The 23,925-nt window shown below is 39.1% G+C and overlaps 1 protein-coding gene across 1 annotated transcript in view; it reads right to left on the bottom strand.

The window, feature by feature from the left end:
- Positions 1 to 23,925, bottom strand: part of RPS6KC1 (ribosomal protein S6 kinase C1) — an 82,770-nt gene that overhangs the window by 16,349 nt on the left and 42,496 nt on the right. The window contains exons 9-13 of the mRNA XM_056488237.1: positions 23,550 to 23,642; positions 12,719 to 12,766; positions 11,018 to 11,150; positions 1,930 to 3,498; positions 1,569 to 1,658 (exon numbers count right to left, since the gene is read on the bottom strand). Of these exons, the coding sequence (XP_056344212.1) occupies positions 1,569 to 1,658; positions 1,930 to 3,498; positions 11,018 to 11,150; positions 12,719 to 12,766; positions 23,550 to 23,642 (1,933 nt within the window). The remainder of the gene's footprint in view (positions 1 to 1,568; positions 1,659 to 1,929; positions 3,499 to 11,017; positions 11,151 to 12,718; positions 12,767 to 23,549; positions 23,643 to 23,925) is intronic.

Below are 23,925 nucleotides of genomic sequence, written 5' to 3'. Positions count from 1 at the left end.
CAGAGAGGGGAGGGCAACTTCAGCAAAAAAAGCCCGGATGGATACCACACCTGTGCTGTGAGGTGGAAATAATGACAGCGTGGAAAACTTTATTCTTGCATTCGGGGACTTCTAAATATTATTTCAACTGCTCCCTAAACACTTAATTACTGCAGGAGTTGGCTGGTTGGGGCTTAGGGGGCAAAAGAAGCCTCTCTTTGGATCCTCATTAAAGTACAGAAAAATTAAGCTTTGACTTTCACAGCTCATTAATGATGACAGGGTGGGAAAAGGCTGCACGTCCATCTTTGCTAGAACACAACTGGGGAGTGCTTTGTTCGAGGCTGGGTTAGGGAGGCAGGAAAACACCTCTCTCTAACAGGTTGTCACACATGTTGGCAACCAGGAAAACCATCTATTTAACAAACACATTAATTGCTGGGATTCCTCAATTATTTTGTTCTTGAATAAAAGTGGCATGAGAGTAGAACGAAGGTGTTTGGTTTACTTTGATAGGTGAAAAGAATTATTTTCTGTAATATCTGCCCTTTTGACTTGAGTAGAAAATATTTTATTTCTTATTTATCTCAAGAAGCTGACATTCAAAGTTTGTTGAGACCCTACCACCTTTATTCACAGAGGCAGTTCCTTGCTGCATTTTACTTGCAGAACAAAAACACAGAAGAAACACCTGATGCCAAACCAAATTCAGAACTTCCATGGCTGGTAACTCTTATTCTAAATTTTTCTAAGCACATTTGCAGACTCTGAGCTTGAGGACTACCTGCATGCCAGCTTGCAATGCCTGGCCAGACCACGCACTCAGCAGAAAGTTATGCTGGCATTTCAAAATAGGAATAAAAACATAGTAATTTCAACTCTAAACGTAACTTTTATAACTATGAAATTTTTAAAATATGAAGCTGTATGTGAAACACCTGATTTTTTGGCTGTCACTGCCAAAAATCCCCGACCACTATATTAGCAGAAAATAAATTGGGGAAAGAAAAAGAGGGAGGGCTCAGTTTCAAGTGCCATCCTTGCTATAAAAACCCAAGAGATATTGATTTTATCACCCTCATGATTGATGAAAGCAGTTCTAAGGAAAGAGCTCTCTAAACTATTTCAAAGCCCACTGCAGCGCATCAAAAATGTCAGAGGCATCTCTGAGCCTGTTAGGGTTGTATTTTTCAAACCTCTGTGGTTTTCCCCCCATCACCCATGTCCTTTGCATATATAAATTTCTGTATTTTTAAGGGTCTTAGTGTCACCTTTTCAGTCTCATTCGCTCTTTTCATTTACCAGGATGTACACACACAGGAAATAACTGGAAGAAAACAGAACATTCCTAACTTGCTTAAATAAGACATTCAGTACAATTACACATTATGGAAATGACATAACAAACACCACCACAGTTCAACAATAAAGCAGTTATGAGCCCTGTAGCTTTTTAAGACATTAAGGAAAAGAAGCAAAGAAAACTCAGATATTGCATGATCTCAAGCTGTATGCTACAGAGACTACATGAGAAAATGAAAGCTGCTAATCTACTTTCCAAGTGAAACATTGTAGGTGATTGCTCTAACCTGGGGCACAGTACATTCTCTCTATGGCATCGTTGTCACAGGAATCTTCAACCTCCCTCCACCTGCTAAAATACGTTAGCTGAATGTGTCCTAAAAACAAAACGACAGGAGAAATCAAAACATTTTTCCCTTCCATTTTCTGCAGAAGTGAACTGTAATTACTCCTTTTGTAGCTAAAAACAGTATCATTAAGAATAATGGCATCATTAAGTACTAGAAGCTATTACTGGGGGTGAATTTGCTGCACTGATAATGAAGCTCTAGACAGGAAATGAAGATACTAATTACAAGATAAAACGCCTACTCAGTTAATTGGAAGCAACAGCGAATAAAAAGAAATGCATTTGCAAAAGTTCCTGACCTCTATCATTCAATAAGATGTTGTTTGGGTTCAAATCGCGGCACACAATTCCTTCTCTATGTAAAGCATCAAGGGCTACCACCATTTCAGCTGCCCATCTTTGAATGCAATCCTCTGGGATATTAAACCTGGAGGTTAGCGCTAATCTTTCGTCGAGGTCCTGAAACATTTGATGTATTTCCTTCTGCCCTGCTCCTGCTATTTTGTCTTCTTTCTGTGGTGCAGTCTTTTTCCTTTCAGCTGCTGGTGACATAGCTGAGTCTGCCTCCTCTTTCCCACAATCTTCAGTTTGATTGGAAAACAGTGACACTCCTTCATTCCTTAGCACGTCTGTGTCCAAGCTAACCTCTTGAGCACCTGAGAGCAGGTTGGAAACACATGAACTTTCTTCTTTGCTTGTCATGTTTAAGGAGCAGGCTCCAATCTCTTGGAGCAGAGCCCCATCTTCTGAAGCATCTACCTCTTGGTCAGATGTAAAGAGGGTCCCAAGAGCTCCCTGAGTGACACTGCTTTGCTCTTTTGCTTCCTGGTGGGCAGGATCTGGTGCCACATGATTTGGCTCTTGATCAAATGCTTTGCATGGCTCTGCAGAATTATTTAATTGCAAGACATCAGGTGTTTCTAACAGCTTTAATTCTGACATGTCCCTATCAGATTTTGTAAACTTTGTTGGCCTTGACACAGCTAGCTCCTCTGTTTCATCAGACATGCCTGGTAAGTTTATGAGGAGATCAGGCCTTCCTTCATCAATGCTATTCACATCATCAAAAGCAGCATCCTTAAAGGAGATAACTGGCACAGAGTCATTGGAACCCCTGCTCACGGTGTCATGAGCTTTCACGCCCATTTTGCACTCTAGGGCATCCAAGCTTCTGTCATGATCTGGGACAGAAAACAATGGCTTTAAAGGCTCTGATTTCAGGTTATATAATTTTTCTCCAAACTCAAGCCCCAGGAGCTCACTAGTGCTATCTTTGCTGTCTATCCTGAAGAGCTCCATGGGGCTGTTTTTGGACCTAGTTAACGAGTCCAATATCCTGGTAGGGCTGGCTATTTCCGACTCGGCATCGTCGATGAACAGCTTTCGTTCCTGAGGCGCAATCTGGGAGGTGAAGCTGTCACTGCCAACAACACTGCACCTCTGCAAGGAACTCCTCCCTTTGCTATGCAGCCCTTCACTCTCTACTTTAGCCACTGGTTCTTCATTTAGGGAGCCAGAGTCAATTTTTTCCTGCCCATATTCATTGCACAGCGTTAAGTAACTAGTGGTGCACTCTTCTTCTGAGCTGGATGCCGAGTCCATCCACTTGGAACTCTCCTGACCATCTTCCTGGTTGCTGCTGTCATCCTGAGAGCTTGGTGTCAGGCTGCTCCTCAGTGGGACCACCTTCAGCATGCTCTCCCCATAGCTTTCTCTGGAATCAGTGCTGCTACCAGGCTCTTTAGGACTAGGTGTCGGCTGCTCCAGGTAAATTTTAGTTGAACTGGATGTTCTGGATTCAGGAATTTCAAAGCTCTCCTCAGGACTTCTGTTTAGGAACTTACTGACATAAGACCATAGTTTCCCTCCTGAAACAAAAAAAAAGGATAAAAGGGAGGAGATCTCTTTAATTTCACTCGAAATAGAGGTTTTTTATGAAACAGGAAAATATCCTCACTGTCACAACACACTATACCTTTATGTCCACGAAGTCATTTGGATCTGCTACCTCAGAAATAATTACAGGGACCAGAACTGGCTTTCCACATAGATTTGCATTATTACATAAATATTTAAAGAACTGCATCTGAGACTAAGCTGCTTCTTTTTTGTTTTTAAACTTCAGTAAAGTCTCATTTCAGAGTTTGTCTCAAGTCGCACAGTGGTCACTACTCTCCACCTGCTGCCTCAAAAGAAGCAAAAACTAGGGAAGATCAAATTATTTAGTGCCCATCACCACTTCTGCCTACAATGAATAATTCTGTATTACAGCTCTAAACTCATCAGCAACATTAGTGGAAATGGACTGAAAACTAACCAGCAAGTTCAGTAAGAGAAATTACCATATTAGCAGGATATTTTAATGGTCTGTCTTTGAAGAAGTTGGGGCTTTTAGTTAAATACTGATATATTTCTTCCATCAACTTTAGAAATCTGAAAAACCTTTTCTATGCTCTGCTGCACCACACAAGGATTTATCAATGCTTTAAGTTACACAGGCAAACAGCTCCTTCCCAGCATCTAAGAAAGTTGTATCTCCAAAAATAAGTCACATTTAAAAAATACAAACCAGGACTCTTCATATTTCTAAATGCTGCACATATTAAAAAAGCTCACAGATTTCAAAATGTAATTTCAGCAAAATAAATCAGGAAGTTACTGCACCTCTTACATGTGCCAAAGAATTTGTCTTAAAGCTAGAAAGTCTCCTTTGATAACTTAGGGAGAAGTGCAATGTCAAGACATTTCAACTTAAAAGACTATACAGAAATTCTGGAAAATGCAGGAGTTGAACAAAATCTTTGTAACAAAGAAAAAAAATAAGTATCCATCCCACTGGGCATCTGCAAAGTTGGCATGGTTTTTTTACTTATTTGGATAAAACAGTGTTTTATATTTTCCAAAATACATTCTTTAATAGTTTGAGGGTTTTTTAACACTCTCTTTATCAGGCAAAATTCCTTTAAAAAATACAATAAAAGAAGAAACTATTTATCATTGCCTAGGACCAGATTTTCTACAGTCCCAGGTATTTCAAATAAAACTTATCAAAGACAGAAAAACCTTGACACTTTAAAAAATTAATTTGAATAATATAATGTGAAGTTTTCCTGCCCTCCATCCCCCTGGCTAAGACATTTTTTCAAGGGGAAAAAAAAATACCTCACTGCTTGTGGTGAAAGTAAGTATATTAAAAACACTAAGAGGGAATTCTAGCTTGAGTCCAATGGTAAAAATGAAAATTTAGGTCTGTTAATGCACATGGTTTCTGCCATAAGTAAAAACAAAGTTAGCACCAGGTCAGGATGATCCTTGCCACCTTCTGGAATATGATGAGGAAGGATGCCAGGTAAACCAACAGGAGCAAAGGGAAGCAATGCTCACAAACAAACAAGAACTGCTATATTGACCACTGTATGGCATAAACACTTGAAATTGTCCCCCAGAGGTGCATTCAGAACATGCACCCCAAAGTGTGCCTTCCACAGCAGCAAGGCACAGCCCCTGAGCCCCTCCCAGCAGAGCAGCAGCTGCTCAGCCCAGCAAGACAGAAAATAGAATGAGAAACAGAGCGAAAATATACATAATTTTTACATATATGTTAAAGAGTTTATCCTCTTTTTCACACTTTTATCCATAACAATTAATTTCCTTTAAAATTTAAATTAAATTACTTCAATTACTATAATAAAATAACTTTGCCTGGTTTATTAACTAGGCATGGAAATACTCATGTCCATTTCATACCAAACAATAAAATCTAATTTGAGAACCACACCCTTACTGCATTTAATAAAACACATTATTTAATTTAAAATATTATATACTCTTCTCATCCTACCTGCATTAAAATTAATTAGTACATATTACTAGTGTTTACTACTTGTGCTTCACAAATTTCCTATGAAAACACAAATCTCAGGTGTCAAAGCATCTTCACAGACCACGATCCATGAAGACTCATATAAAATTTTTGGAGCTTTGGGTAGTGTCTGGCATAGCACCACCTCAGCCTCCAGGCATGGCGTTAATGCCAGTATGAGCACCATCAGTGCTTCTTCTGAAGGGAGCTGGAAGAAAAGGTCTTTCTACAGAGGCCTGCCTTGAGCTTTGACCCAGAGAGGCAGAAAGCTCAAAACCTTCCTGTGATCTTTTGTCTTGTTTCCCTGCGTCATTACTGGACACCAGGTGTGCTTTTACATGTGACACCTGAACAGCTCTCACTGTCCCAAATGTTTTGTACCCCTACACTAAGATAAAAGGGGCTGGGTGGCCCAGCAATATGCAAAATGCAAGAATTATCCTTGCACAACTTCTGTCTTCTGCTCCCTCCACCTCCCCTCATGCAAGATTACATGCAGCACCCACTAGATTTGGGCTTCTACTTGGTTTACTGCAGCTTAAGAAGGGAGACCCAAGAAAGAATAAGGAAGGAAAAACAGTCATGTTGGGATCAATACTTCAAAAATCCACAGAAAGGTAACTGGCAGATTTGAGAGGTTCACTAAACATAAAAGTTCTAGAAGACAAAAAACAAAAAGAAATCTCTTTATTCTTACAGTGTTCAGGAATTCACCACTGTCCACTTGTGAAAACAGGGAGACCGTAACAACTCATTTGTTTTTGCAAATCCATTATCTTAGATTTTAAAAAAAAGTTGTTCATTATTAATGACTTGTATTTAAAAACCACAATGGAAATGGATACTTACTGTGACTTTAACTTAAGAGTTAAACACAAGTAAACAAAACAAAACAAAACAAAATTATGTCCAAATATGTTAACATACAAATATTTCAAGATTGGCCTCCTGGTCAAGTGGAAATACACAAATAAATGCCATGCAATAATTGGGTTCTATAGTGAAAAACAACAATTTTATTCCTTTTTGAAAACGTCCAATCAAGGGTCAAACAAAAGTGATATTTGTATCTGCGTATGTAATTATGCCTTTATGAATGACATACTAATAATCTTTCCCCCTCTCCCCGTGTGTTGTGTAAGATCAAGAAAACCCATTAGCAAGCCATGCTAATATAGTATCAGGAATCTATAAAAACTAAAATTACAGAAATCAATCCAAACAAGTAAGCTTCAGTCACTGTCAAAAAGTCCAACAGACTAAATAAGTATAAAAGCTACAGTATTAAGCTAAAGTTTAATAGTATTTAATGCAATTTCAGAACTATATTATTAATCTAACTAATTATTAAGTTTGTTTTCTTCTACCATGAACTGATTCTACAGCCAGCCTAGTTCTATCTTTCTGGTTTTATAAGCACATGAAAATCATAAAGTTCCATATTCTTCTGCAGCTATTCAACAAAAAATTTCTTATTAGCAGTGCCATACTTAATCACATTTCCAGCATTCTGGAGCTTGTACCTCTCTGCTTCTAGAGACAGAATCTAAGAAGCTAGTGTCCAAAATAATCAACAGGAAATTCAGCATAAAGTGACCAAGTGATGAAGCTGACTAGGAATCTTTTATATTCTTTCAAACATTTCTGTAGCTTTTTTTTAACAGCACTTGATGTTTGAACACCAAAAAGAAAATACAGAGACTATATAGTATATATGACAGGATAAATGAAACCTAACAGATCAGCAGATTTAGTCTCCTAAACATGTTTTTGTTCCAGCTGACAAGAAAAATTCATGACCAGTTGGATTTTTCCTCACCCAATGCTCAGACACTTCCCATTTCAGCTTCACATCCTGAAAGACTGGCTGACTAGAGAGACATATTCCAAAATAAATCAACAGCTTTTGCTAGCTTGGCCCATGAGGTTATTCCTAAGGATGAAGTAAGGCAATTCTCGCAGAACTGGAATGCAACTAAGAATGCAGCAGTCACTGTATTTAGGAAATCCCAAACAAAGTCAAAGTGAACAACCCAAGCTTCCAAATAACTGTAATGTGATAGGGAAGAAAAACAGAGTACTGAAAGACATGCTTGAATTATTCTCCAAAACTGAGCCACTGCATCACTGTATAAGGATTTGGGTATGGCCAGGACTTCCAATCCTAAACCATGTACCTTATGAGAATTAATAGCCTTCTTTGCTGGAAAAGAAACAATTTCATGATTTTCAAAGAATCACTGTCCTCCTTTTGAACAGACATGCCTACTGGTAAACTTCATCATGTTAATGCAATGGCTACAAAAAATCAGGTTTGCTCAGCTCCTAGGCTGAAAGAAAAGCAGACACACAGGCACTGCCATGGTACAACAATATTCCACAGCATCCCAGCAGCAGCCACAGTGGAGTTGTAGCTCCACACGAACGGGAAGCTGAGCCCCTGCCTAATCTCTAACATGGCAGTAGTTACAAGCACCAGAGTCCTGTATCTGCAGTCCTGTATTTCCAGTGCTGCTGCTGAATCTCTGCTGCAAAGTTTGCTAGTTTAGGCAAAGCTCCCACTTCCCAATGCGCTTGGAGCTATTATTCCAAAGCAGCCTCCTGAAAAAGCCACTTGCCAAGGAGCATATCACCTTCCCTACATTTTCTGATTGCTGTCAAATATTTACAGCTAGCATTATCTCCTCTCCTAACAACAAATCCCCAGCTTTGCAAGCCAGAGCGCTACCGTGGTGTTGTCGATCAATTGCTGTGTGCAGCAAGCCTCTTCAGCAGGAAGTTTCTTGAGTGCTCTCCAGATTGATAGGAACTCCAGCTTGTTTATGCTTAAAGAGATTTGACAGCTTCTAACAGCCACTTAAACTTTGATGTCCCATGGAAGCCCCCCAGCCTATTTTTGAAGCATCTGTTTCTAAAATTTCTGTAGCTAGTAGTGCCAGGAAGAAGCGAGGCCTTATTAACATCAGATTGGCTCTCTCCCACACTAGAACTTGCCAAGTGCTTTCCAACAAAGCTACAAGGTAACTTTATGGACTTTTGTGCTTCTGATGCATCCTTGAAGCCTCTCACTGTGGCCAGGAGAAAAGTCTCTAAGAGAACCCAAGACCTCACTCACTGATTCTAGGCATGTTTCACCATCATTATTTACCAAAACAATCAAAGTATTCCTTTTGAGTCTGTGGTCAAGCCTGCAGAACTACATACAAAACCCAATAGTGCTGCACTTAATAATACAGTTAAAATCTTCTATGAACAAGAAACAGTGAGCAGCTTAGCAAACATATATTATCTATTCATAACATTAAAACTGCTGAATTTGCTACAATACGAGCCACTGCCCATTTAAATTAATATTTTACCCTTCAAACTCACAATGGTGTAGCTAACACACCTAACATCACAAATCAGCACTACTTAGAAATTTGATTAGTATAATCTTCTTTCTTATTGGAATAGAATTCATTGCAGTATGGATATTTAGAGCATTCATAACTCATGAAATAAAATTTCAAGAGACTATTACTGAAAAAGTTCTGTCTTAGAAATTTTTATCCTTTCCCAGCATCAACTACAAGCAACCTTCTCTATTTATATCTGGTCTGAGATAGACAAAATTTTAAGATAGATTTGTTTATAGGGATTCCTGGTATTATTATCCTTTTAATTTAAAGAATGAATACTACTAACATAAGACCGATCTGATCAAGACCATCAGTGGGGTGAGCAAGACTAGTCTGCATACAGTGTAGCATAACTTTAGTCCTATTTTTATTAATACTTTATTCACACAGAGTTAGAAGCTTTTCTCCTGAATCACTTTCTAGCATCAGTCTCATAGCTGGGTGAGGTGCAGTGGCCATTGCCCCAGTTTGGGATTTGGGATCAGGCCCTACACCAGCAATACACTTATGGAATACATTCTCAGGCAATTTACTCATCACTGTGTACCCCAGCTACCCCTCTTTACAACAGAATATATATCACTTTTCCTCTCTCTTTGCACATTCTGAGCCCAAACAGTAGGTTCATGAAAATGAAAGAGCTCTGATAGTGCAGTATTTCTATTTTTCTCACTGTAATTGCAATTAAATTAACACCTCCAGGAGATTATCTTTGTCAACTGCTCACATTAGACCTTCCTTAAAATTTTTGTTCTTACACCTGAACACTTCTCCCACAAAATTCCAGTACTACTCCAGTCACTCTTCCATCTGTCTCAAGGAAGAACATTCTTCCTGAAGAGAAGAGCAAAACTGTAGGACTTAAGAAACTGCAGAAATATAAGAAGAGGTTTTTAAATTATGTATTTATGCTAGCCTTAAGGGCAGCTGGTATCTGACAAGGGTTGTGGGTGGGGATCTTTGTTACATTTGGGGGTTCTTTGATTGTGGGTTTTTAAAAATATTTTTTCTCCAAACAAAATATAACACCTTATGTGGAGATTGCAGCTCAGGTGAGAATCTCCCAATTATCTTGTGTATTATTATATACACACCTCAAGAAAAAGTGCTGCACTGTATAGAGCAGCACTGTAAACTCCCAGGATCACCATCAGGCACTACTGTAAAGTGAGGCTTTTCTTCCTGCATCAGTGCTCATGGCAAAACCATGTCACACATTGCAGTAACATTCACTTCTGTTGCAAAGATAACTTTTTAACTGGCCTCATATAACAAATTGTTCATGAGAAAGCCAAAATCTAAGTTATTAGGAAAAAGAGAAATAATATTCAATGTAATAAAATTATCTTCTCTATCACACAGCTTAGTTCCTTCACATCATCCATTCTGTCTGATTAAAATTTCCTGGAAAAAAAAAAGAACTATTAGCAATCCCAAAATTTATATTCTGCACTCATTCTAAACAAATATGGGTAATTACATTTAGGGAATATTTAAATCCAGGTGTTAGACAAAAAAATCAAAATGTAATTATTTTGTGCCACCTGTTCCCTGTACATTTAACAGGAATTTTATAAATAGTTTGAAGGCACAACTCTGTGGTTCTGCTTTGAACTCCTGTGTGATGCCACCAGCTATTTTCTTAAAAAGCCAGATCAGTGCAATATTAACCAACAGGAAAATGTTCAAGGTTTTTAGCAGAGCTATTAAATTCTTGTCATTTTAACCAGAAGATGCTGAAAAGATTCGCTAGTCAAAGTTTACAAAACTAGCCAAAGACATTATCTCTGAGAGATAACTGTAAATAAGCAGATAGGTGTTGCAGTCAAAGCACTCCCTCTCCTGTAGAAAATAAACAGTTGGAAGCTTTCAATACTGCTACAATTCAAGTAACCCATCAGGATTTGAGGCCATTTGAAGCAGGAATCAGATCCACTACAGAATGAGTGGGGAAAAGGGGGAGGGACAGAGGAACGGAGTGGGGTGCCTTACATGACATCTCTCTGGCAAAATAAGAATGTTTTAACTGGATGTATGAGAGATTAATTCCACAATGAAGTGCACCATCGATTAAAACTGAAAACCTTTGACTCTTTTCAACGATATGTTAAAGGAGAGACAAACCTTCTGCATGCTGCAGCACGAGGAAGACAGACTCCTCGGAGATGATGTACTTGTGCAGACACACCATGTTGGGCACGCAGCGGGGGATGATGGTCGTTCTGCTCCTGCTGCACTCACTACTTTTCCTTAGACCCTGACAGAGAACAAAAAGGTCAGTTGTACCCTCAGTTGCCTTTGGAGCCTGCTGTGCTCTGTGTTTATCAACCAAACTAATCTATCCGAGTTACTCTGGGCTTCAGAGAAACCACTCATCTGCTGCTCTATGCCCCTCGGTCCCCCGAGGCTGTGCTGATGGCATCTGGCGCGCTTCCAGAGAACAGAAGATGGCACAAAGCTGCCATTAAAATCAATTACATGGGTCAATGTTTTTATTAGAATCTCTCTCAAACTAAGTCATCAGGATGACACTCAGTTATTTCCCTATGACCTTTTTTAAAAATTTTATTTTTGCGTGTGACCAAAAGACACTATTAAAAAAAATTCAATTCAAGTCTTAAAGACAAAAGAATGCCTTAGCCTCACAGGTAATCCTCACAATTCCATTTTACTTTACTAAAGACAGCAACCACCTCAATAAAAAGAAAAGGATTAGTCTCCTTGAGAGGCAATGATTTTTGGGAGTAGTGCAGGGATGAAGTTGCCAGAAGTGAAAAAATTGATGTGGGAGGGTGGAAGGGAGGGGAGAGAGAAAGAGAAAAAAAATTATGTCAATAGTGTGACCTATTACAATATTGATAAACATAGGCAGTTACATGGGAAATTCAATGTTACCCTATCTGCCAGTAGATAATGTGAGGTTGTAATATACAATATTCACAAATGAACCTTTATGAGAAACAAACAGGTTTGCTGTATACGGCACAGACAATTTCAAAGGCTGATGCACAAAGTTAAGGTGGGTTGTAAGCCAGAACTGAAGCAAAGTTACAAAATGTTAACAAGTAATTAGAGCTTCATTTTTGGGACACAGCTTTTTTTCCATTCTTCCTGCCATTAGCAGTGGAATTCATGGTAAGGGGAGCCTGAAGTAAACGGCTCCAAAAACAATACTCATAACTAAACCAATTCTCAGCATCACAGATGCTCCAAGTATATTGGGGTCTTGACCTGAACACTTTCTGAAACACTAAAGAGTAATGCAAAAAAATTTATTCTGACTAAATAACTGTTCATAAATGTAATGGGTTAGTGACGTTAAATTCAGTTATCTCAGACTATTGATGTAAAACATAAGGAAACAAATTTGAAGAAGCCAGCTGTACATTTCATCCAGAACCCACCTTGGCCAGAAGGATATTCCTCAGCTAAAGAAGACCAAACACAAAGTGCAGTGGATGTGCTTGGATTAAGGAGAATCTTCATCTTTGTCAGAAGTCCTGAGCCACCAGGGCTTTATAGATGTTTTAATTAAATGTGTGATTCTTTACTAAAGCCTGCACAGGTGTTGGCCTCAACAACCAGAGGCATCTCAGGTGGCTAAACAAGCACATCTGAGCACTAGGAATGTTAGAGAGAAAGAAAAGGAGTGCAACCAAACACTGACAAAAATAATTCCAGGGCATTTAATATATAATACCATAACAACAATATATTGCAGAGACACATCTATAAATTACATACAGATTGATCTTTGTGTGGTGGTGTAATTTCGGGGACCATATAATAAAAGATCATTAACAAATAATACAAGATTTTACTCACCTTCAATATAAAAGTCTGCTGTGTTCTAGTGTCCATTACAAGCAAAACCTAAGCAAAAAGTAATCAGGATTTATTTAGGATTCACACAAGTAAGCTAACAAAACATAGTTCTTAAACCTAATGTTGAATGCTCTTGCAAAAAAAGTTATACAATCAATTCTAAAATTAAACCCCTGAAGCATACAGACTTTACAACCAGTCTTTTTTTTAGCAAATAAATGACTGAGGATATAGATCTCTAAAATTAGGGTAACAACAAAAAAGAGAGGATTTATTTAGAGAGAAAAGTGTGAGTGGGTTTGCTGCAGAGGGAACACCACCTAGAGCTGTAAAGAGCATCTCTCTTAGCAGTGCAGCACCTCTACTGAAAGCACTGTAAATACAGCAACGAGAAAAGCACTAAATAGCAACTACACTCTTAGAAAGCTCTGTTTGTTTATGTGTTGAAAAGAAAACAAAACAAACAAAAGGATTAATGTGTATATACATTTAGGAAACTGCATCTTTAGAAAGCTGGAACCCTCCGCCTTCAAGTCACCCTGCTCAGGAATTAAGTGTTTCCAAACTCTAAGAACACAGATGTGCTTGAAAAGCACCAGCTGCAAGACAGCCACAGGAGCAGTGCAAGCCCAACCCTCCTCCAGGAACAAGAGCGTGCCCTCATTGTTTATTTACAGCAGACGTTGTAAGCTTCCAGTATAAATATTCACATACAGTTATACCAAAATATTTAGGCTGCATAATCAAACTCCTAAAGGGCTTCTTTCCCATGCTGGCACTGGGGTTACCTAACACTGGGTTTAACAGACAAGATGCAGAAACTCCAAGTGAACAGACAAGTGCAGTGAAGATCAAGTCAGCTTGCATCTGAAAAGATGATTCCTTCTTGCAGAGGAATGACACGTCAGGAGCTTCATCAGGTGGCAGAAGGAGAACACCACACAGCCTCCCTTAGCTCCCTGCTGCGAGGGACAGCAATGCAGCCATGCTCTGCTGTCTCCGGATTGCAGCATCCAAAACCTGCTTCTCTCCCCATCACATCTCAAACATGAGGACTACTGAAGTCCTTTCTAACCATTTCTCTCTCACCACATTTCACCAAAATAAATAAAGACTCACAGACTCTTCCCCATTTCAAAGACCTCCTCTTTTACCAGGGTTGCAGACAATTTTAAAAGCTTTTCTGTATCTTTGGAGGGGCGGGGGGTGGAAATCAACAGATGTTGGATGTTGATGCTACTGAGATGTTTTTGACAAAGGAATGATACAGTTTCCACGTCAAGGGCATGGTAAGGAAAGGCAAATATTCCCAGACTACTGAGTTTGGCAAACAACTTTTTAGGCCTCTTACACAGGGCTTCCAGAAACAGTGGAAACCCACTCAACAAATAACAAATGTAAAACTGGTTTTGTTATCCTTACTTAACCAAAAGGTGTAAAATTAAAATTAAAGAAAAACCCAAAACCACACCTACCAACCAAAGAAAATCAACAGAAAGAGAGAAAAATAAAAGCCACTTTACAGGAGGTGCCAAAAGAAGATAAAAATGGTTTGGAAACATCTATGTGTTTACAAATCACTCTCCTTCCTCTTCTCCCAAGTTTGTTTGCAACTAGACACTGTTCACATTGAGGCAATAAATACTAGAACATATGTGATTTTTTTTTCAAATGTGCCCTTTGACTGTCAATATCTCCCAAACAGGTGTTGGCTAAATGATTATAAATTGGCCTCTGGATACACCTCTTCAACTGAGCCGTACAGGACTGGTGATAATATAATTAGACCTAAAAACATCAGGCTGGTGAATGCTTTCCATCTGTTTGGCAATAATGTTTAGTTAACAATAGTCTTTAAAAGAAGCACCTTCAACTTCAGTTCTTAAAGTTATTTATAGGGCCATTCTTAACACACCAGCACTCTTGCTAACAAGAGCTTTAGCCACTTGGAAATTATTAGCCATACGGCTGTATAGGAAAAGGAATGCCAGCATTTAACATCTGTATCTCTCCAGATTTACAAGCATCAACCTCATTTAAAGTCATTTCTTAATGAACAGTTCTGTGGTCTGTATTAATATTATAGTTGCATGCACAAAGATCATAAGGAGCCAAACATTTTTTTAATACCAACAGTAGGCCAATCAGTAATGAAGCTGTCAGCATAAAGGACAGAATAATAGCTTCTTTAACCCTCAAACAGGATTTGTTCATTTGTAGAGTAGAAGACACCAATTTAAAAACTGCTCATGGGTTTGCTCACCTTTATAAAGACAAAAATCTAATTTGGTACTAATTTGATACAATTGTCTTTCCAATAAAAGGCTCCTAAAGCCATCTTTTATTCCATGATAAAACAACTGCTATAACTAAAACTGTCATGAAATAATTACCTTTGATAGCATACCTTATTGCACAAATACAATTAATGTATTCCTCCCTTTCATTTTTCACACTTGCTTATCAGCACTGTATTAGCATATGGTGCAACAGAAGAGATTACTGAGCCCTCACCCCATAGGTTGAGGTACAGAACCACAACCACTAACACCAATAATGCAGGCAGCAGGTCCCTGTAGGGTAACTTCATCTGCTCTTATACTGCAGCATCAACATAAAAGCAGCAGCCACAGTTTATACCTACAATAACAATAACTAATATCCCTGTGCCTTTGAGGTTAACTACCTGCATGGACTACCCAGTCCAACTAACCAGCTCCTTTCTTTTTGCTTCCCATCAAGCAGTACCTTCCCCGAGTGACTAACACCTCATTTACAGCTCCACTTCATTTTAGGGACAATTACTTCTTTGTTGATTCAGTACCAACCTTTGGCAAGACTGTTTACTTCAAAAGGGACTCCAAGAAGCACAGGAAGAGCCTTGGAAGTAACTTTCATGTAGTGATGGTCCATTTGGCTCCCCCAGACTAAAGTCTTTACATGGGCCCACCAAATCAAAAACTTGTTTCAAGGGAAAGCAGCCTGCATGCATTATTACAAAGATTAACCAGATTCTCCCAAATAATTAAAGGACAACATGAATGAGTAAGTCACTATCAGAAAACTATTTCAGGAAGGGATAAGTCCAGGAAAGAAAAGGTCACAAGTATGTTTGCTTGACTTTTTATCACTCACCCAAAGCAGAGAAAGGTCAGCAGTTCTTGGATGCATTACAACACTGCTGCAGAAGGGCACAACTGACCCAGGTGCCAACTTACTCTCCTCACTTCATGCTTTACAGCCAGCTTACAGACAGCAGTGCACCAAGTCTTCTGTTTGCATTCCTTCACACCTCTCTCCACGGTAAAAGTGGTTTTGTAATTCCAAGATTACTTTTTAAAATGCAGAGTGACAAGTCCTCACCCTAATGGGCACAATGGGACAAAACAGGATTCTGCAGAGCATTCCCTAGGACATAACTCTGCTGTTCTTCAGAGCAGATCACACAGAGATGCTGGCATTAGCCTAGGCTGCTTCTAGCACCTGTGAGCTGACAGAACCTCTTTCCCCATGCAAGTTGTAATATTTAACATCTCCTAACAACGAGCTGTCGGCTGAAACGTTCAGCATCCTGTCTCAGAGAGGAGGGAAAAGAAGGCTCAGCAGGGCACTCCTGGGCACTGAGCAACTAGACTGTGACACAAAAGGAGACAAGGCAAAATCCTATTTGTAGTACTAAAGGATGCACAGAGTCAAGGTCCACATATCATGCTGGCTCTTAGGCTCTGTTGCTTACCCATTCTTTCTCTATTTTTTTGCACTGATGACAACCTCAATATGGCCAAAAACACTGACACACAAATAGCAATTACCACAAATAAATCTCTAATGCAAATAAGTGTCTTCAGCAGCACAGACATCCTAATTTTGTACAAGCACTGGAGCTCTCAGGAACATCCCAAAAAAAACAAGTGAATGCAGCAGCACTACATGACAGCATCTCAGCAAAGTGCAGATAGCAGTACCCCTCCATGATGCCCAATAGGACTTCTTACTTGTGAATTTTTTTCCCTTTCCTAAGTCAAGTGTTAATTCTGATGCTGACAGCAGCTACTTAAAAAAATTAGCTTCTTAGATTTGATTTACAGTGTATCCAACAGCTTAGAGGAAAATAAATTCAATTCAATTCAATATAGTAGGTACAACTAATTGGAGTAAAATAAAATAAAACCTGCTTGGTAAATAACCATAGTCTAGCTTTAAGAAAACAGTTAATTTTAAGATCCTTTAAATGCACAGAAATTAGCAAATGTTTCGGTATGCTAATTTTTTTTAATTAAAAGATATTTCTGCAGTAAAAGCTCTTTCATATGCACTACTGATTCTTCATCAAACGTTAAGTTTCCAACTTAACACCAGTATAGCCGGTGGCAGCCTGAAGGTTTACCATCTGCTGCCACCCAAAGTCACGGTGGCCACCTTCAGAACATATGCATCAAAGCCCTGAGATAAGAGACTGAAGGAATACTGCAGAAGTCAGCATAAGGGGGAGCACACACCCAGGGGCAGGCAACAGGCAAGTCACCAGGAAAAAAGAACGTGGTGGAGCAGCAGTCACCCCATGGAGCACCCAGCCAAGGTCATGGGGGACAGCTCTGGGAGAAGTCAGGGCTGCTCTGAGCTGCTGCTCTCCTGCCGGTGCTTTAACACTGACACACAAATCCTGCATGCTGCAGACATCTGCTTCCCCAGCTCCCCTTCCTGTTCTGGGGTTTTTAAATCTCCTTCCTTCTCCCCTGCCCAGCATCTCAACACTGATTTTTTTCCTAATTTCTGTTCTTTCAGGACATAGCACAGAACATACCTGTGCTTTTTATTTACTGGAGCAGATTTTAACACTAATCAAAACAAACGTGTCAACGCATTTGCTTACAAAAATGTGACTTTAGGTTCACTAACACAAGTGAAAAATAGCTCGTGCCTGATCAAAGAAAATGGAATAAGATCTCTTACTGCAGCACCAGACAGCAGAAATGTTTCCAAGACAAACCACAGCTAAGGGATTACTTTTAAAACCAGCTCCATTTTGTTCTTAAATTGCTGCTTTACACTGAAAACACATCAATTAACTCTGGTCCTTATCTGCTAAACAAATGTATCCTTATCACAGAATAGATACTCTAGCTAAAGTCCTACAAACTTGAATATGAATCAGATGATCATCTAGGACTTTTTTCTTGTGTTTACCCCACCAGCTGGAAAATGCTGTAGTGACAGATGACAAGGAACCAGACAAGTGGTTCACCTGATCCCTGGCACTAGTATTGGGGACTGCACGAAAACCTCAGCCAGGGCTGGAGCTCAGCTGGGTGCTGCTCCAGGATACAGCTGTGTTGATGGGCAGGAGCAGGGGTGCAATTCCTCCTGCTCTCCTCAGCTGTGCCGGCTGTCACAAGGCTACCAGGATTAAAAGATCTACTTAACACAGATTTATTCTTGTCACTTTTCAGATTACACCACCCAGACTCTCACTCGTCTCCCTCTGTCGTTACAGAAAGAGATTACATTTGGCTAATATGTATGAAAAATGTGATTATTCCCTATCCTTGTACCTGTGCAATAAGAATTATCTTCAGTTTGCAATTATTCCTCCTTTCAAACCATTATTCTAAGGAACTTACAGCCTGTATATTCTATGACTTGGAATAATAGTGTACTTATAAGACAAACTGTGCAGCTTTAAATAATGAAAATGCTAAGAAACCGGCATATATTCACATTTAGATTTTTAAATACTTTGAGTTGGTTGGTAACAGACAGGAAAGTCCATTTTCTTAAAGTAAACTAAAAACTGGACAATAAATTACAAATGGTGAAATATTAATCTAGAAAATATATCTGGCAGGTTTTACCAGCAAAAGCATTTTATAATATGAAATGCCACTGGCATCCCAGCGTAATTGCCTGGCACAAATTATGAGTGTTACTAAGAAACTTAGTAACAGTTAGGAAGACAAACTTCAATAATTTTGGCTGAAAAGAAAATAACTCAATAATTTATTTCTTTTTCAAGGCCAGAAGACATATATTACAGCCTGCAGAAGAACATTCAACAACATAATTTCTTTTTTTCTAAAGCCAAGGGCAAAATCTGCATAACTCTACCAAATCTCACTCAAGTCAAAATAAATTTTAGTGAGACAAACAAGAAGCTGGAGAAAAACTAAGGGTTACAACAGCAAACACTCAGAAATGTTCGGATTTGTGTAAATGGAAATATTTCAGGAAAACAAGTGGCAGGTATTTGGGGACAGGGAAGAAGGGACAGGACTCTTTCTAGCTGGCAGAGAGACCATGTTTTAAAGTTGAGTTGTTTTGTTACTTGGGGCTTGAAACCTGACAGTAGCTTAGGAATAATCCCACAGCAGCAGGGAAAGGAAGGTAGCGAGCCAAGAAATCAGTTTCAACAATAACTCTGTAGTTGGTTTGATTTTGTAGGACTTGGCAAGCCACTTAAGAAACTAAAAGATTATCAAAACATAAAAACAACTCTTAAAATGTTTATTTGTATGAACAGTTACTATTGTTAGTCAATTTCAGATTTTTCAACGTTTTTGCCACTGCTATTTTCCATGATTCCCTGTTTGTATGTACATCCCAGCTCCCTTTCCCCCACACCCTCTAGGCACACTCAGCCACTCATTCAAACCCCTAAGATGCTCTAAAGATGCTCAACTGAGTGCACCTGAGAGCCAGGGGAGAGAAAACATCTGCTACAGCCAACTCATTTCACAGCTGCAACAGTCTTTAATCTCACCTCACAACAAAAGGCTGCACATTTAAGTTCCTGACAAACACTAACAGGACATAGTTATCTGTGTCTGTTACTCATGCACAACACCACACATGCTGCCATAAGAAGGGCCTAGTCCTCCTAAATTCTGATTAAATTTCATTAGAACTAACCATAACCTGGTTTGAATTCAACTCTGGGTCTGCAGATTATGCATGTGAAGTTGACATATATTCTACATATTTCTGCTTTTTGGCACTTTCACTCTTTAAGCAGACAAGGAGTAATTAGACTTTATAAATAATTAATAATATTAATTTGGTTCTCATGCATATGTTTAAAGTTGCTTCACCCAAATGTACAACCACCAGAACTAGGACTTCTCAGGACAGCATGGGAGACACAAAAAACCTCTATATTCACAATTAACAGAATTGCCTCCATTTTCTAAAAGACATTATCTATCTCAGAAACTCCAAAAATAATTTTACCACAAAGCCCTGATGAGAGTATGTGATTTTATTAGGTTTCATAACAAAGCTTAACAAACAGTGTATTGAAAAACAAGCTCAAATGCATGGACAGCTGTGGAAGAACTGAACACAGCCAGTGCCAGTACTGACAGTGTGCCTTGATGGGGGACCAGAGGAGGGGATAGAAGAGACATAAAAGACAGCCATTGGTTACAGAGGCATAGTTATTACTTAATGCACTCTGCTTTCAAGATGAATCTTTAAACTGAATGAATCTAAATAACAGAGGGTTCTAAAGAATAAGAAATTGGGTTTGAAACAGCATTGTGAAGGTATCCAGCAGCACCATAACAAAGTCCTTTCTTTAGGGGCCGGTTGTAGCTTCAAAGGAAAGATTTGCCTAGGGCAGAAACTCAGCACAGAACCTGCAACCTTGATTTTTAATTAGGCAAATTTTGAAAGCAAAACTCCTTCCTATTCCAAAAAAGAAGTTTTCTACTTTAAGGTACATGGGCTGATAAAATAATTGATCATTTGTAGTTGGTGATAACAACAGCTACAATATTTAGGTATTTGTTCTCAATGCAGTACCTCTGGTAACAATAATAAGAGCCTTGCTGCCCAAACAGCAGCACCTCACATTCTACAATGTTTGCAGGACAAAAGCAACCTTTACAATTAGATTACACCTCTATTTTCAGAAACCTACTTACAGGCAGGCTCTTTACATATTAAACATATAAAATACCTGCAAACACCACCTCGTTAACTTTTGACACCATGAAGTGAGCAAACACAGCAGCAGCAGAACTCAAAAAAAAAAAATAAAATAAAAAAAAGAATGGCTTCCTCAAGAAAAAAGTAAGTCTGCTTTGTTCTGCTAAAATAGTCAGGTTTATACTACAGCCTTTGCATGAGAGCAAAAGCAGAAGGATGTGAGGCAAGGCAGATATGGGCATTCTTCCCTGAATTTTCACGATAATTTCAGGAGTTTAGTAATGTTAAGATCTCTAACTGTCTCAGATTTAGCAGAAAAGGGTGAACGCAACAAAAATTATTGAGGTGACAAGGAAGGTGAAAGTGCAGACAGGAAAAGAAAGCTTGCACCTTGGGAATAAACTAGGCTGAAATTAAATATCTAATCATTCTGCCTAGTCTAAAATAGTTTGAAAAACCCAGAGTTTCAGGTAGCAACAAGCGTTTTGTCCATGAAAATGAAGCCAATTCAAAACACTTGAAGAGGCTTCAAAAGAAGAACAAAGAGTGACATTACTCTAAGGGGAAAGCACTGAACCTTTCAGCATTTGAATGAGGGAAGGTTAACAGCTGGTTTTCTCGAGGCAGCACTGTAGCAGGCAGACACCACTCTGGGCTTCAGCAGTGGGAGAACAAGTCTGCAAACCAACCAACACCATTTTTTAGTGTGTTTAAGCCAGTCTTGCACAGGGTTAGTCAAGCCAGCAGTTACAATGCCAGTGGCTCATTACCTCCCACACACCCATTTTCTGCTGAAACCAAAGCAGCTACCTTAGGGTTTGAATGGAAGAGTATTTTCAGGCAAAACTCTGTGTGGTGCTGAATCAGTTACAGCCTTGTGCCTGAAAGCATAGCATCTCCAATGCTGGCCCTGAAAACCAAAATCCATTTTCAGGAACAAGCACACTATGTCACCTACTTAGCTGCAGCAAGGATACTTAAACACTGACTGGATTTCTCCATGATGTGAGCTTTAGGGCATATGGAAGCAGAGAAGGAGGGAAATGACAGTGATGGTAAGGAAGGAAGGGAGATAGTGCTTCCAACCAAAGGCAGGGGCATCATCTCCAGCCCACAGATACAACTGCACACTTTTGTTTCATACTCACATGCATTTTGTGTATGCATTATAAAACCAAATGAAATATTCTCTGGGCTTAGAGCAGGTTTTCATTTGCCTCACAACTTTACAAACACCTGTAAATATATGCTACAAAACAGCATACTCAGAATAAGGCCAAGATTGTGATGAGAGAATCTGGAAGTAGGAAGGCATGTACAAAGACATCTGAAAGATACACATATTGTACAATAATTAAACATGAACTCTGAGCCCTATGATACTGTTCACACAGGAGCATCCAGCTGTATGCACAGGCCTGCTGCTCCTTGCATACATCTCCAGCTCCAAGGATCTTGTATTTTTGTCATCATTAGAACCCTGATTCTCCCCAGCTTCGTTTCAAAGATCTGGACATGTTCAGCTCACACCTGGGATGCTTACAGAAACTGCTCAGAGAGAGCTAAGGAGATCTGGTACCACCAAGAACTGCAAAAACTTCATTCTGATCAAGCATCTTTTCCAGTAGCTGTTCATTAGCGTTACACAAGAATGGAGATACTGAGAAAGTCTTTCTTGATCCATTTCCAACATTTCTGCAGGCTCACTCTGTCAGAATAATTCACAAAATCCATGCACATTGCATCCATTTAGTGGCTACTAATTCAGTTAGCACCTACTAACAGGTGCTAGAGATAGGTGGCCTTTCCTACGTGTCTCTGATACATATACAGAGTGGAATACAGACTAAATTCTGTACTTAAAATTGAGGAAAGAAAATACAATGAATATGAAGTCAGAGCTTAGAAAACCTTGTGTGCTATAAAAACAGCCATAATACCTAATGTATACAGCCCTCTAAGGAGAAGTTATCAACTTATGCACACAATTACAACGAAACAGGCAAAGAAAAACAAAAAGCAGTCTCAATAGCTAGGTTCAGTCCAACAAGAAAAAGAAACCAAGAAAAACAGACCTCAAGGGATGAGCCACAGGTTTTTGAGGCATGTTACAAATGCATAAATTGACCATGCATCAGTAGCTCATGCACAAACCAGGGACTACATAAGGAACTATCAAAAGGCACAAGGGATTTGGCACAGCAAAAAGGAAACGAGCCGTTACAGTCTGCATTAGCCACTGTCACACTGCTGAATAATGCATCATCTTAAAAGTATTTGGTAAGGTGGGAACTAATCAGCATTATCAAAACAACCCAACAATTCTTCTGGTCTCTTAATTAGGCTTGCAAAAGAATCCGTATGGTCCTTTACTGTTTGCAGACGGGTATTACCCTGGGATTTTGGAAGACATTATTTGCATGACTCAAAAATAAGCTTGGCTTCATCTCTGAATCTCTGTCTTGGCAAGGGATTTCAATTCCAAATTCTCAGGGAAGGAGAACAGTCGTGTGTGTTCCCAGTTCCCATTTCAAGCAAGAGTTCAAAAGTAAGAATTTCTACCCTTCTGTATTTCCAGTATCCACCAGATTGTTCAGCTGAAAACACATCAACTTGTCCTTACCCCAGAGCAGCAACCATGATTTAATTTTTGAAAAACAGGCCTCATCCTATTGAATGCTACCAAACATGCACCTTATCCTTTAGCTCAAATACATTTTGCATGACCTTACATGAATTGCTTAGATAAAAGCCTTTTTTTCTTCTACTTTTGTTATTTTAAAGTGCAGATGCATTTGAGTCATTTTCCCCTTTTGTTTCATATCCTTAAGATCCACAGCTTCAAAGACAAAATGTCAGCATGCAGTCGATTTATGACTGAATTCTTGAAGAGACACTGAAGAATTACCTTGTCAATCACCCCAAGGACTCTGAAGGTCTTCAGTTCCTCGGCAGGGCTCCTTAGGTTCCAAGAGGGCCTTGAACTTAGTGATCCTGGAGGCTAATGGAAGATATCAAAGATTATACATCAATCAGGGTGGTACTTGAAGGAAGACTGCCTGCTGAAGCAAATGCCAGGCCGAAGGAAACTAAATTTATCATAAATCAGAGAGACTGAAGATGAAAGGAGAAGTTTTCTGTTTGTCCTTAGTGGGGGAGAAAAAAAAACAACTTGCAAGTAAATAAAAGTCAAGATAACACTGAAAACAAAAATTTAAAAAAGAAAAAAGCAATGAATTTTTATATTTTCTATGCTTAATGGAACCCAGCAATTGATTACTTAG

The sequence above is a fragment of the Oenanthe melanoleuca genome, chromosome 3, assembly GCF_029582105.1.
Source record: "Oenanthe melanoleuca isolate GR-GAL-2019-014 chromosome 3, OMel1.0, whole genome shotgun sequence".
Taxonomy (NCBI): Eukaryota; Metazoa; Chordata; class Aves; order Passeriformes; family Muscicapidae; genus Oenanthe; species Oenanthe melanoleuca.
Note: the sequence above shows the minus strand (reverse complement) of the source record. Positions and strands in the feature narration are given on the sequence as shown.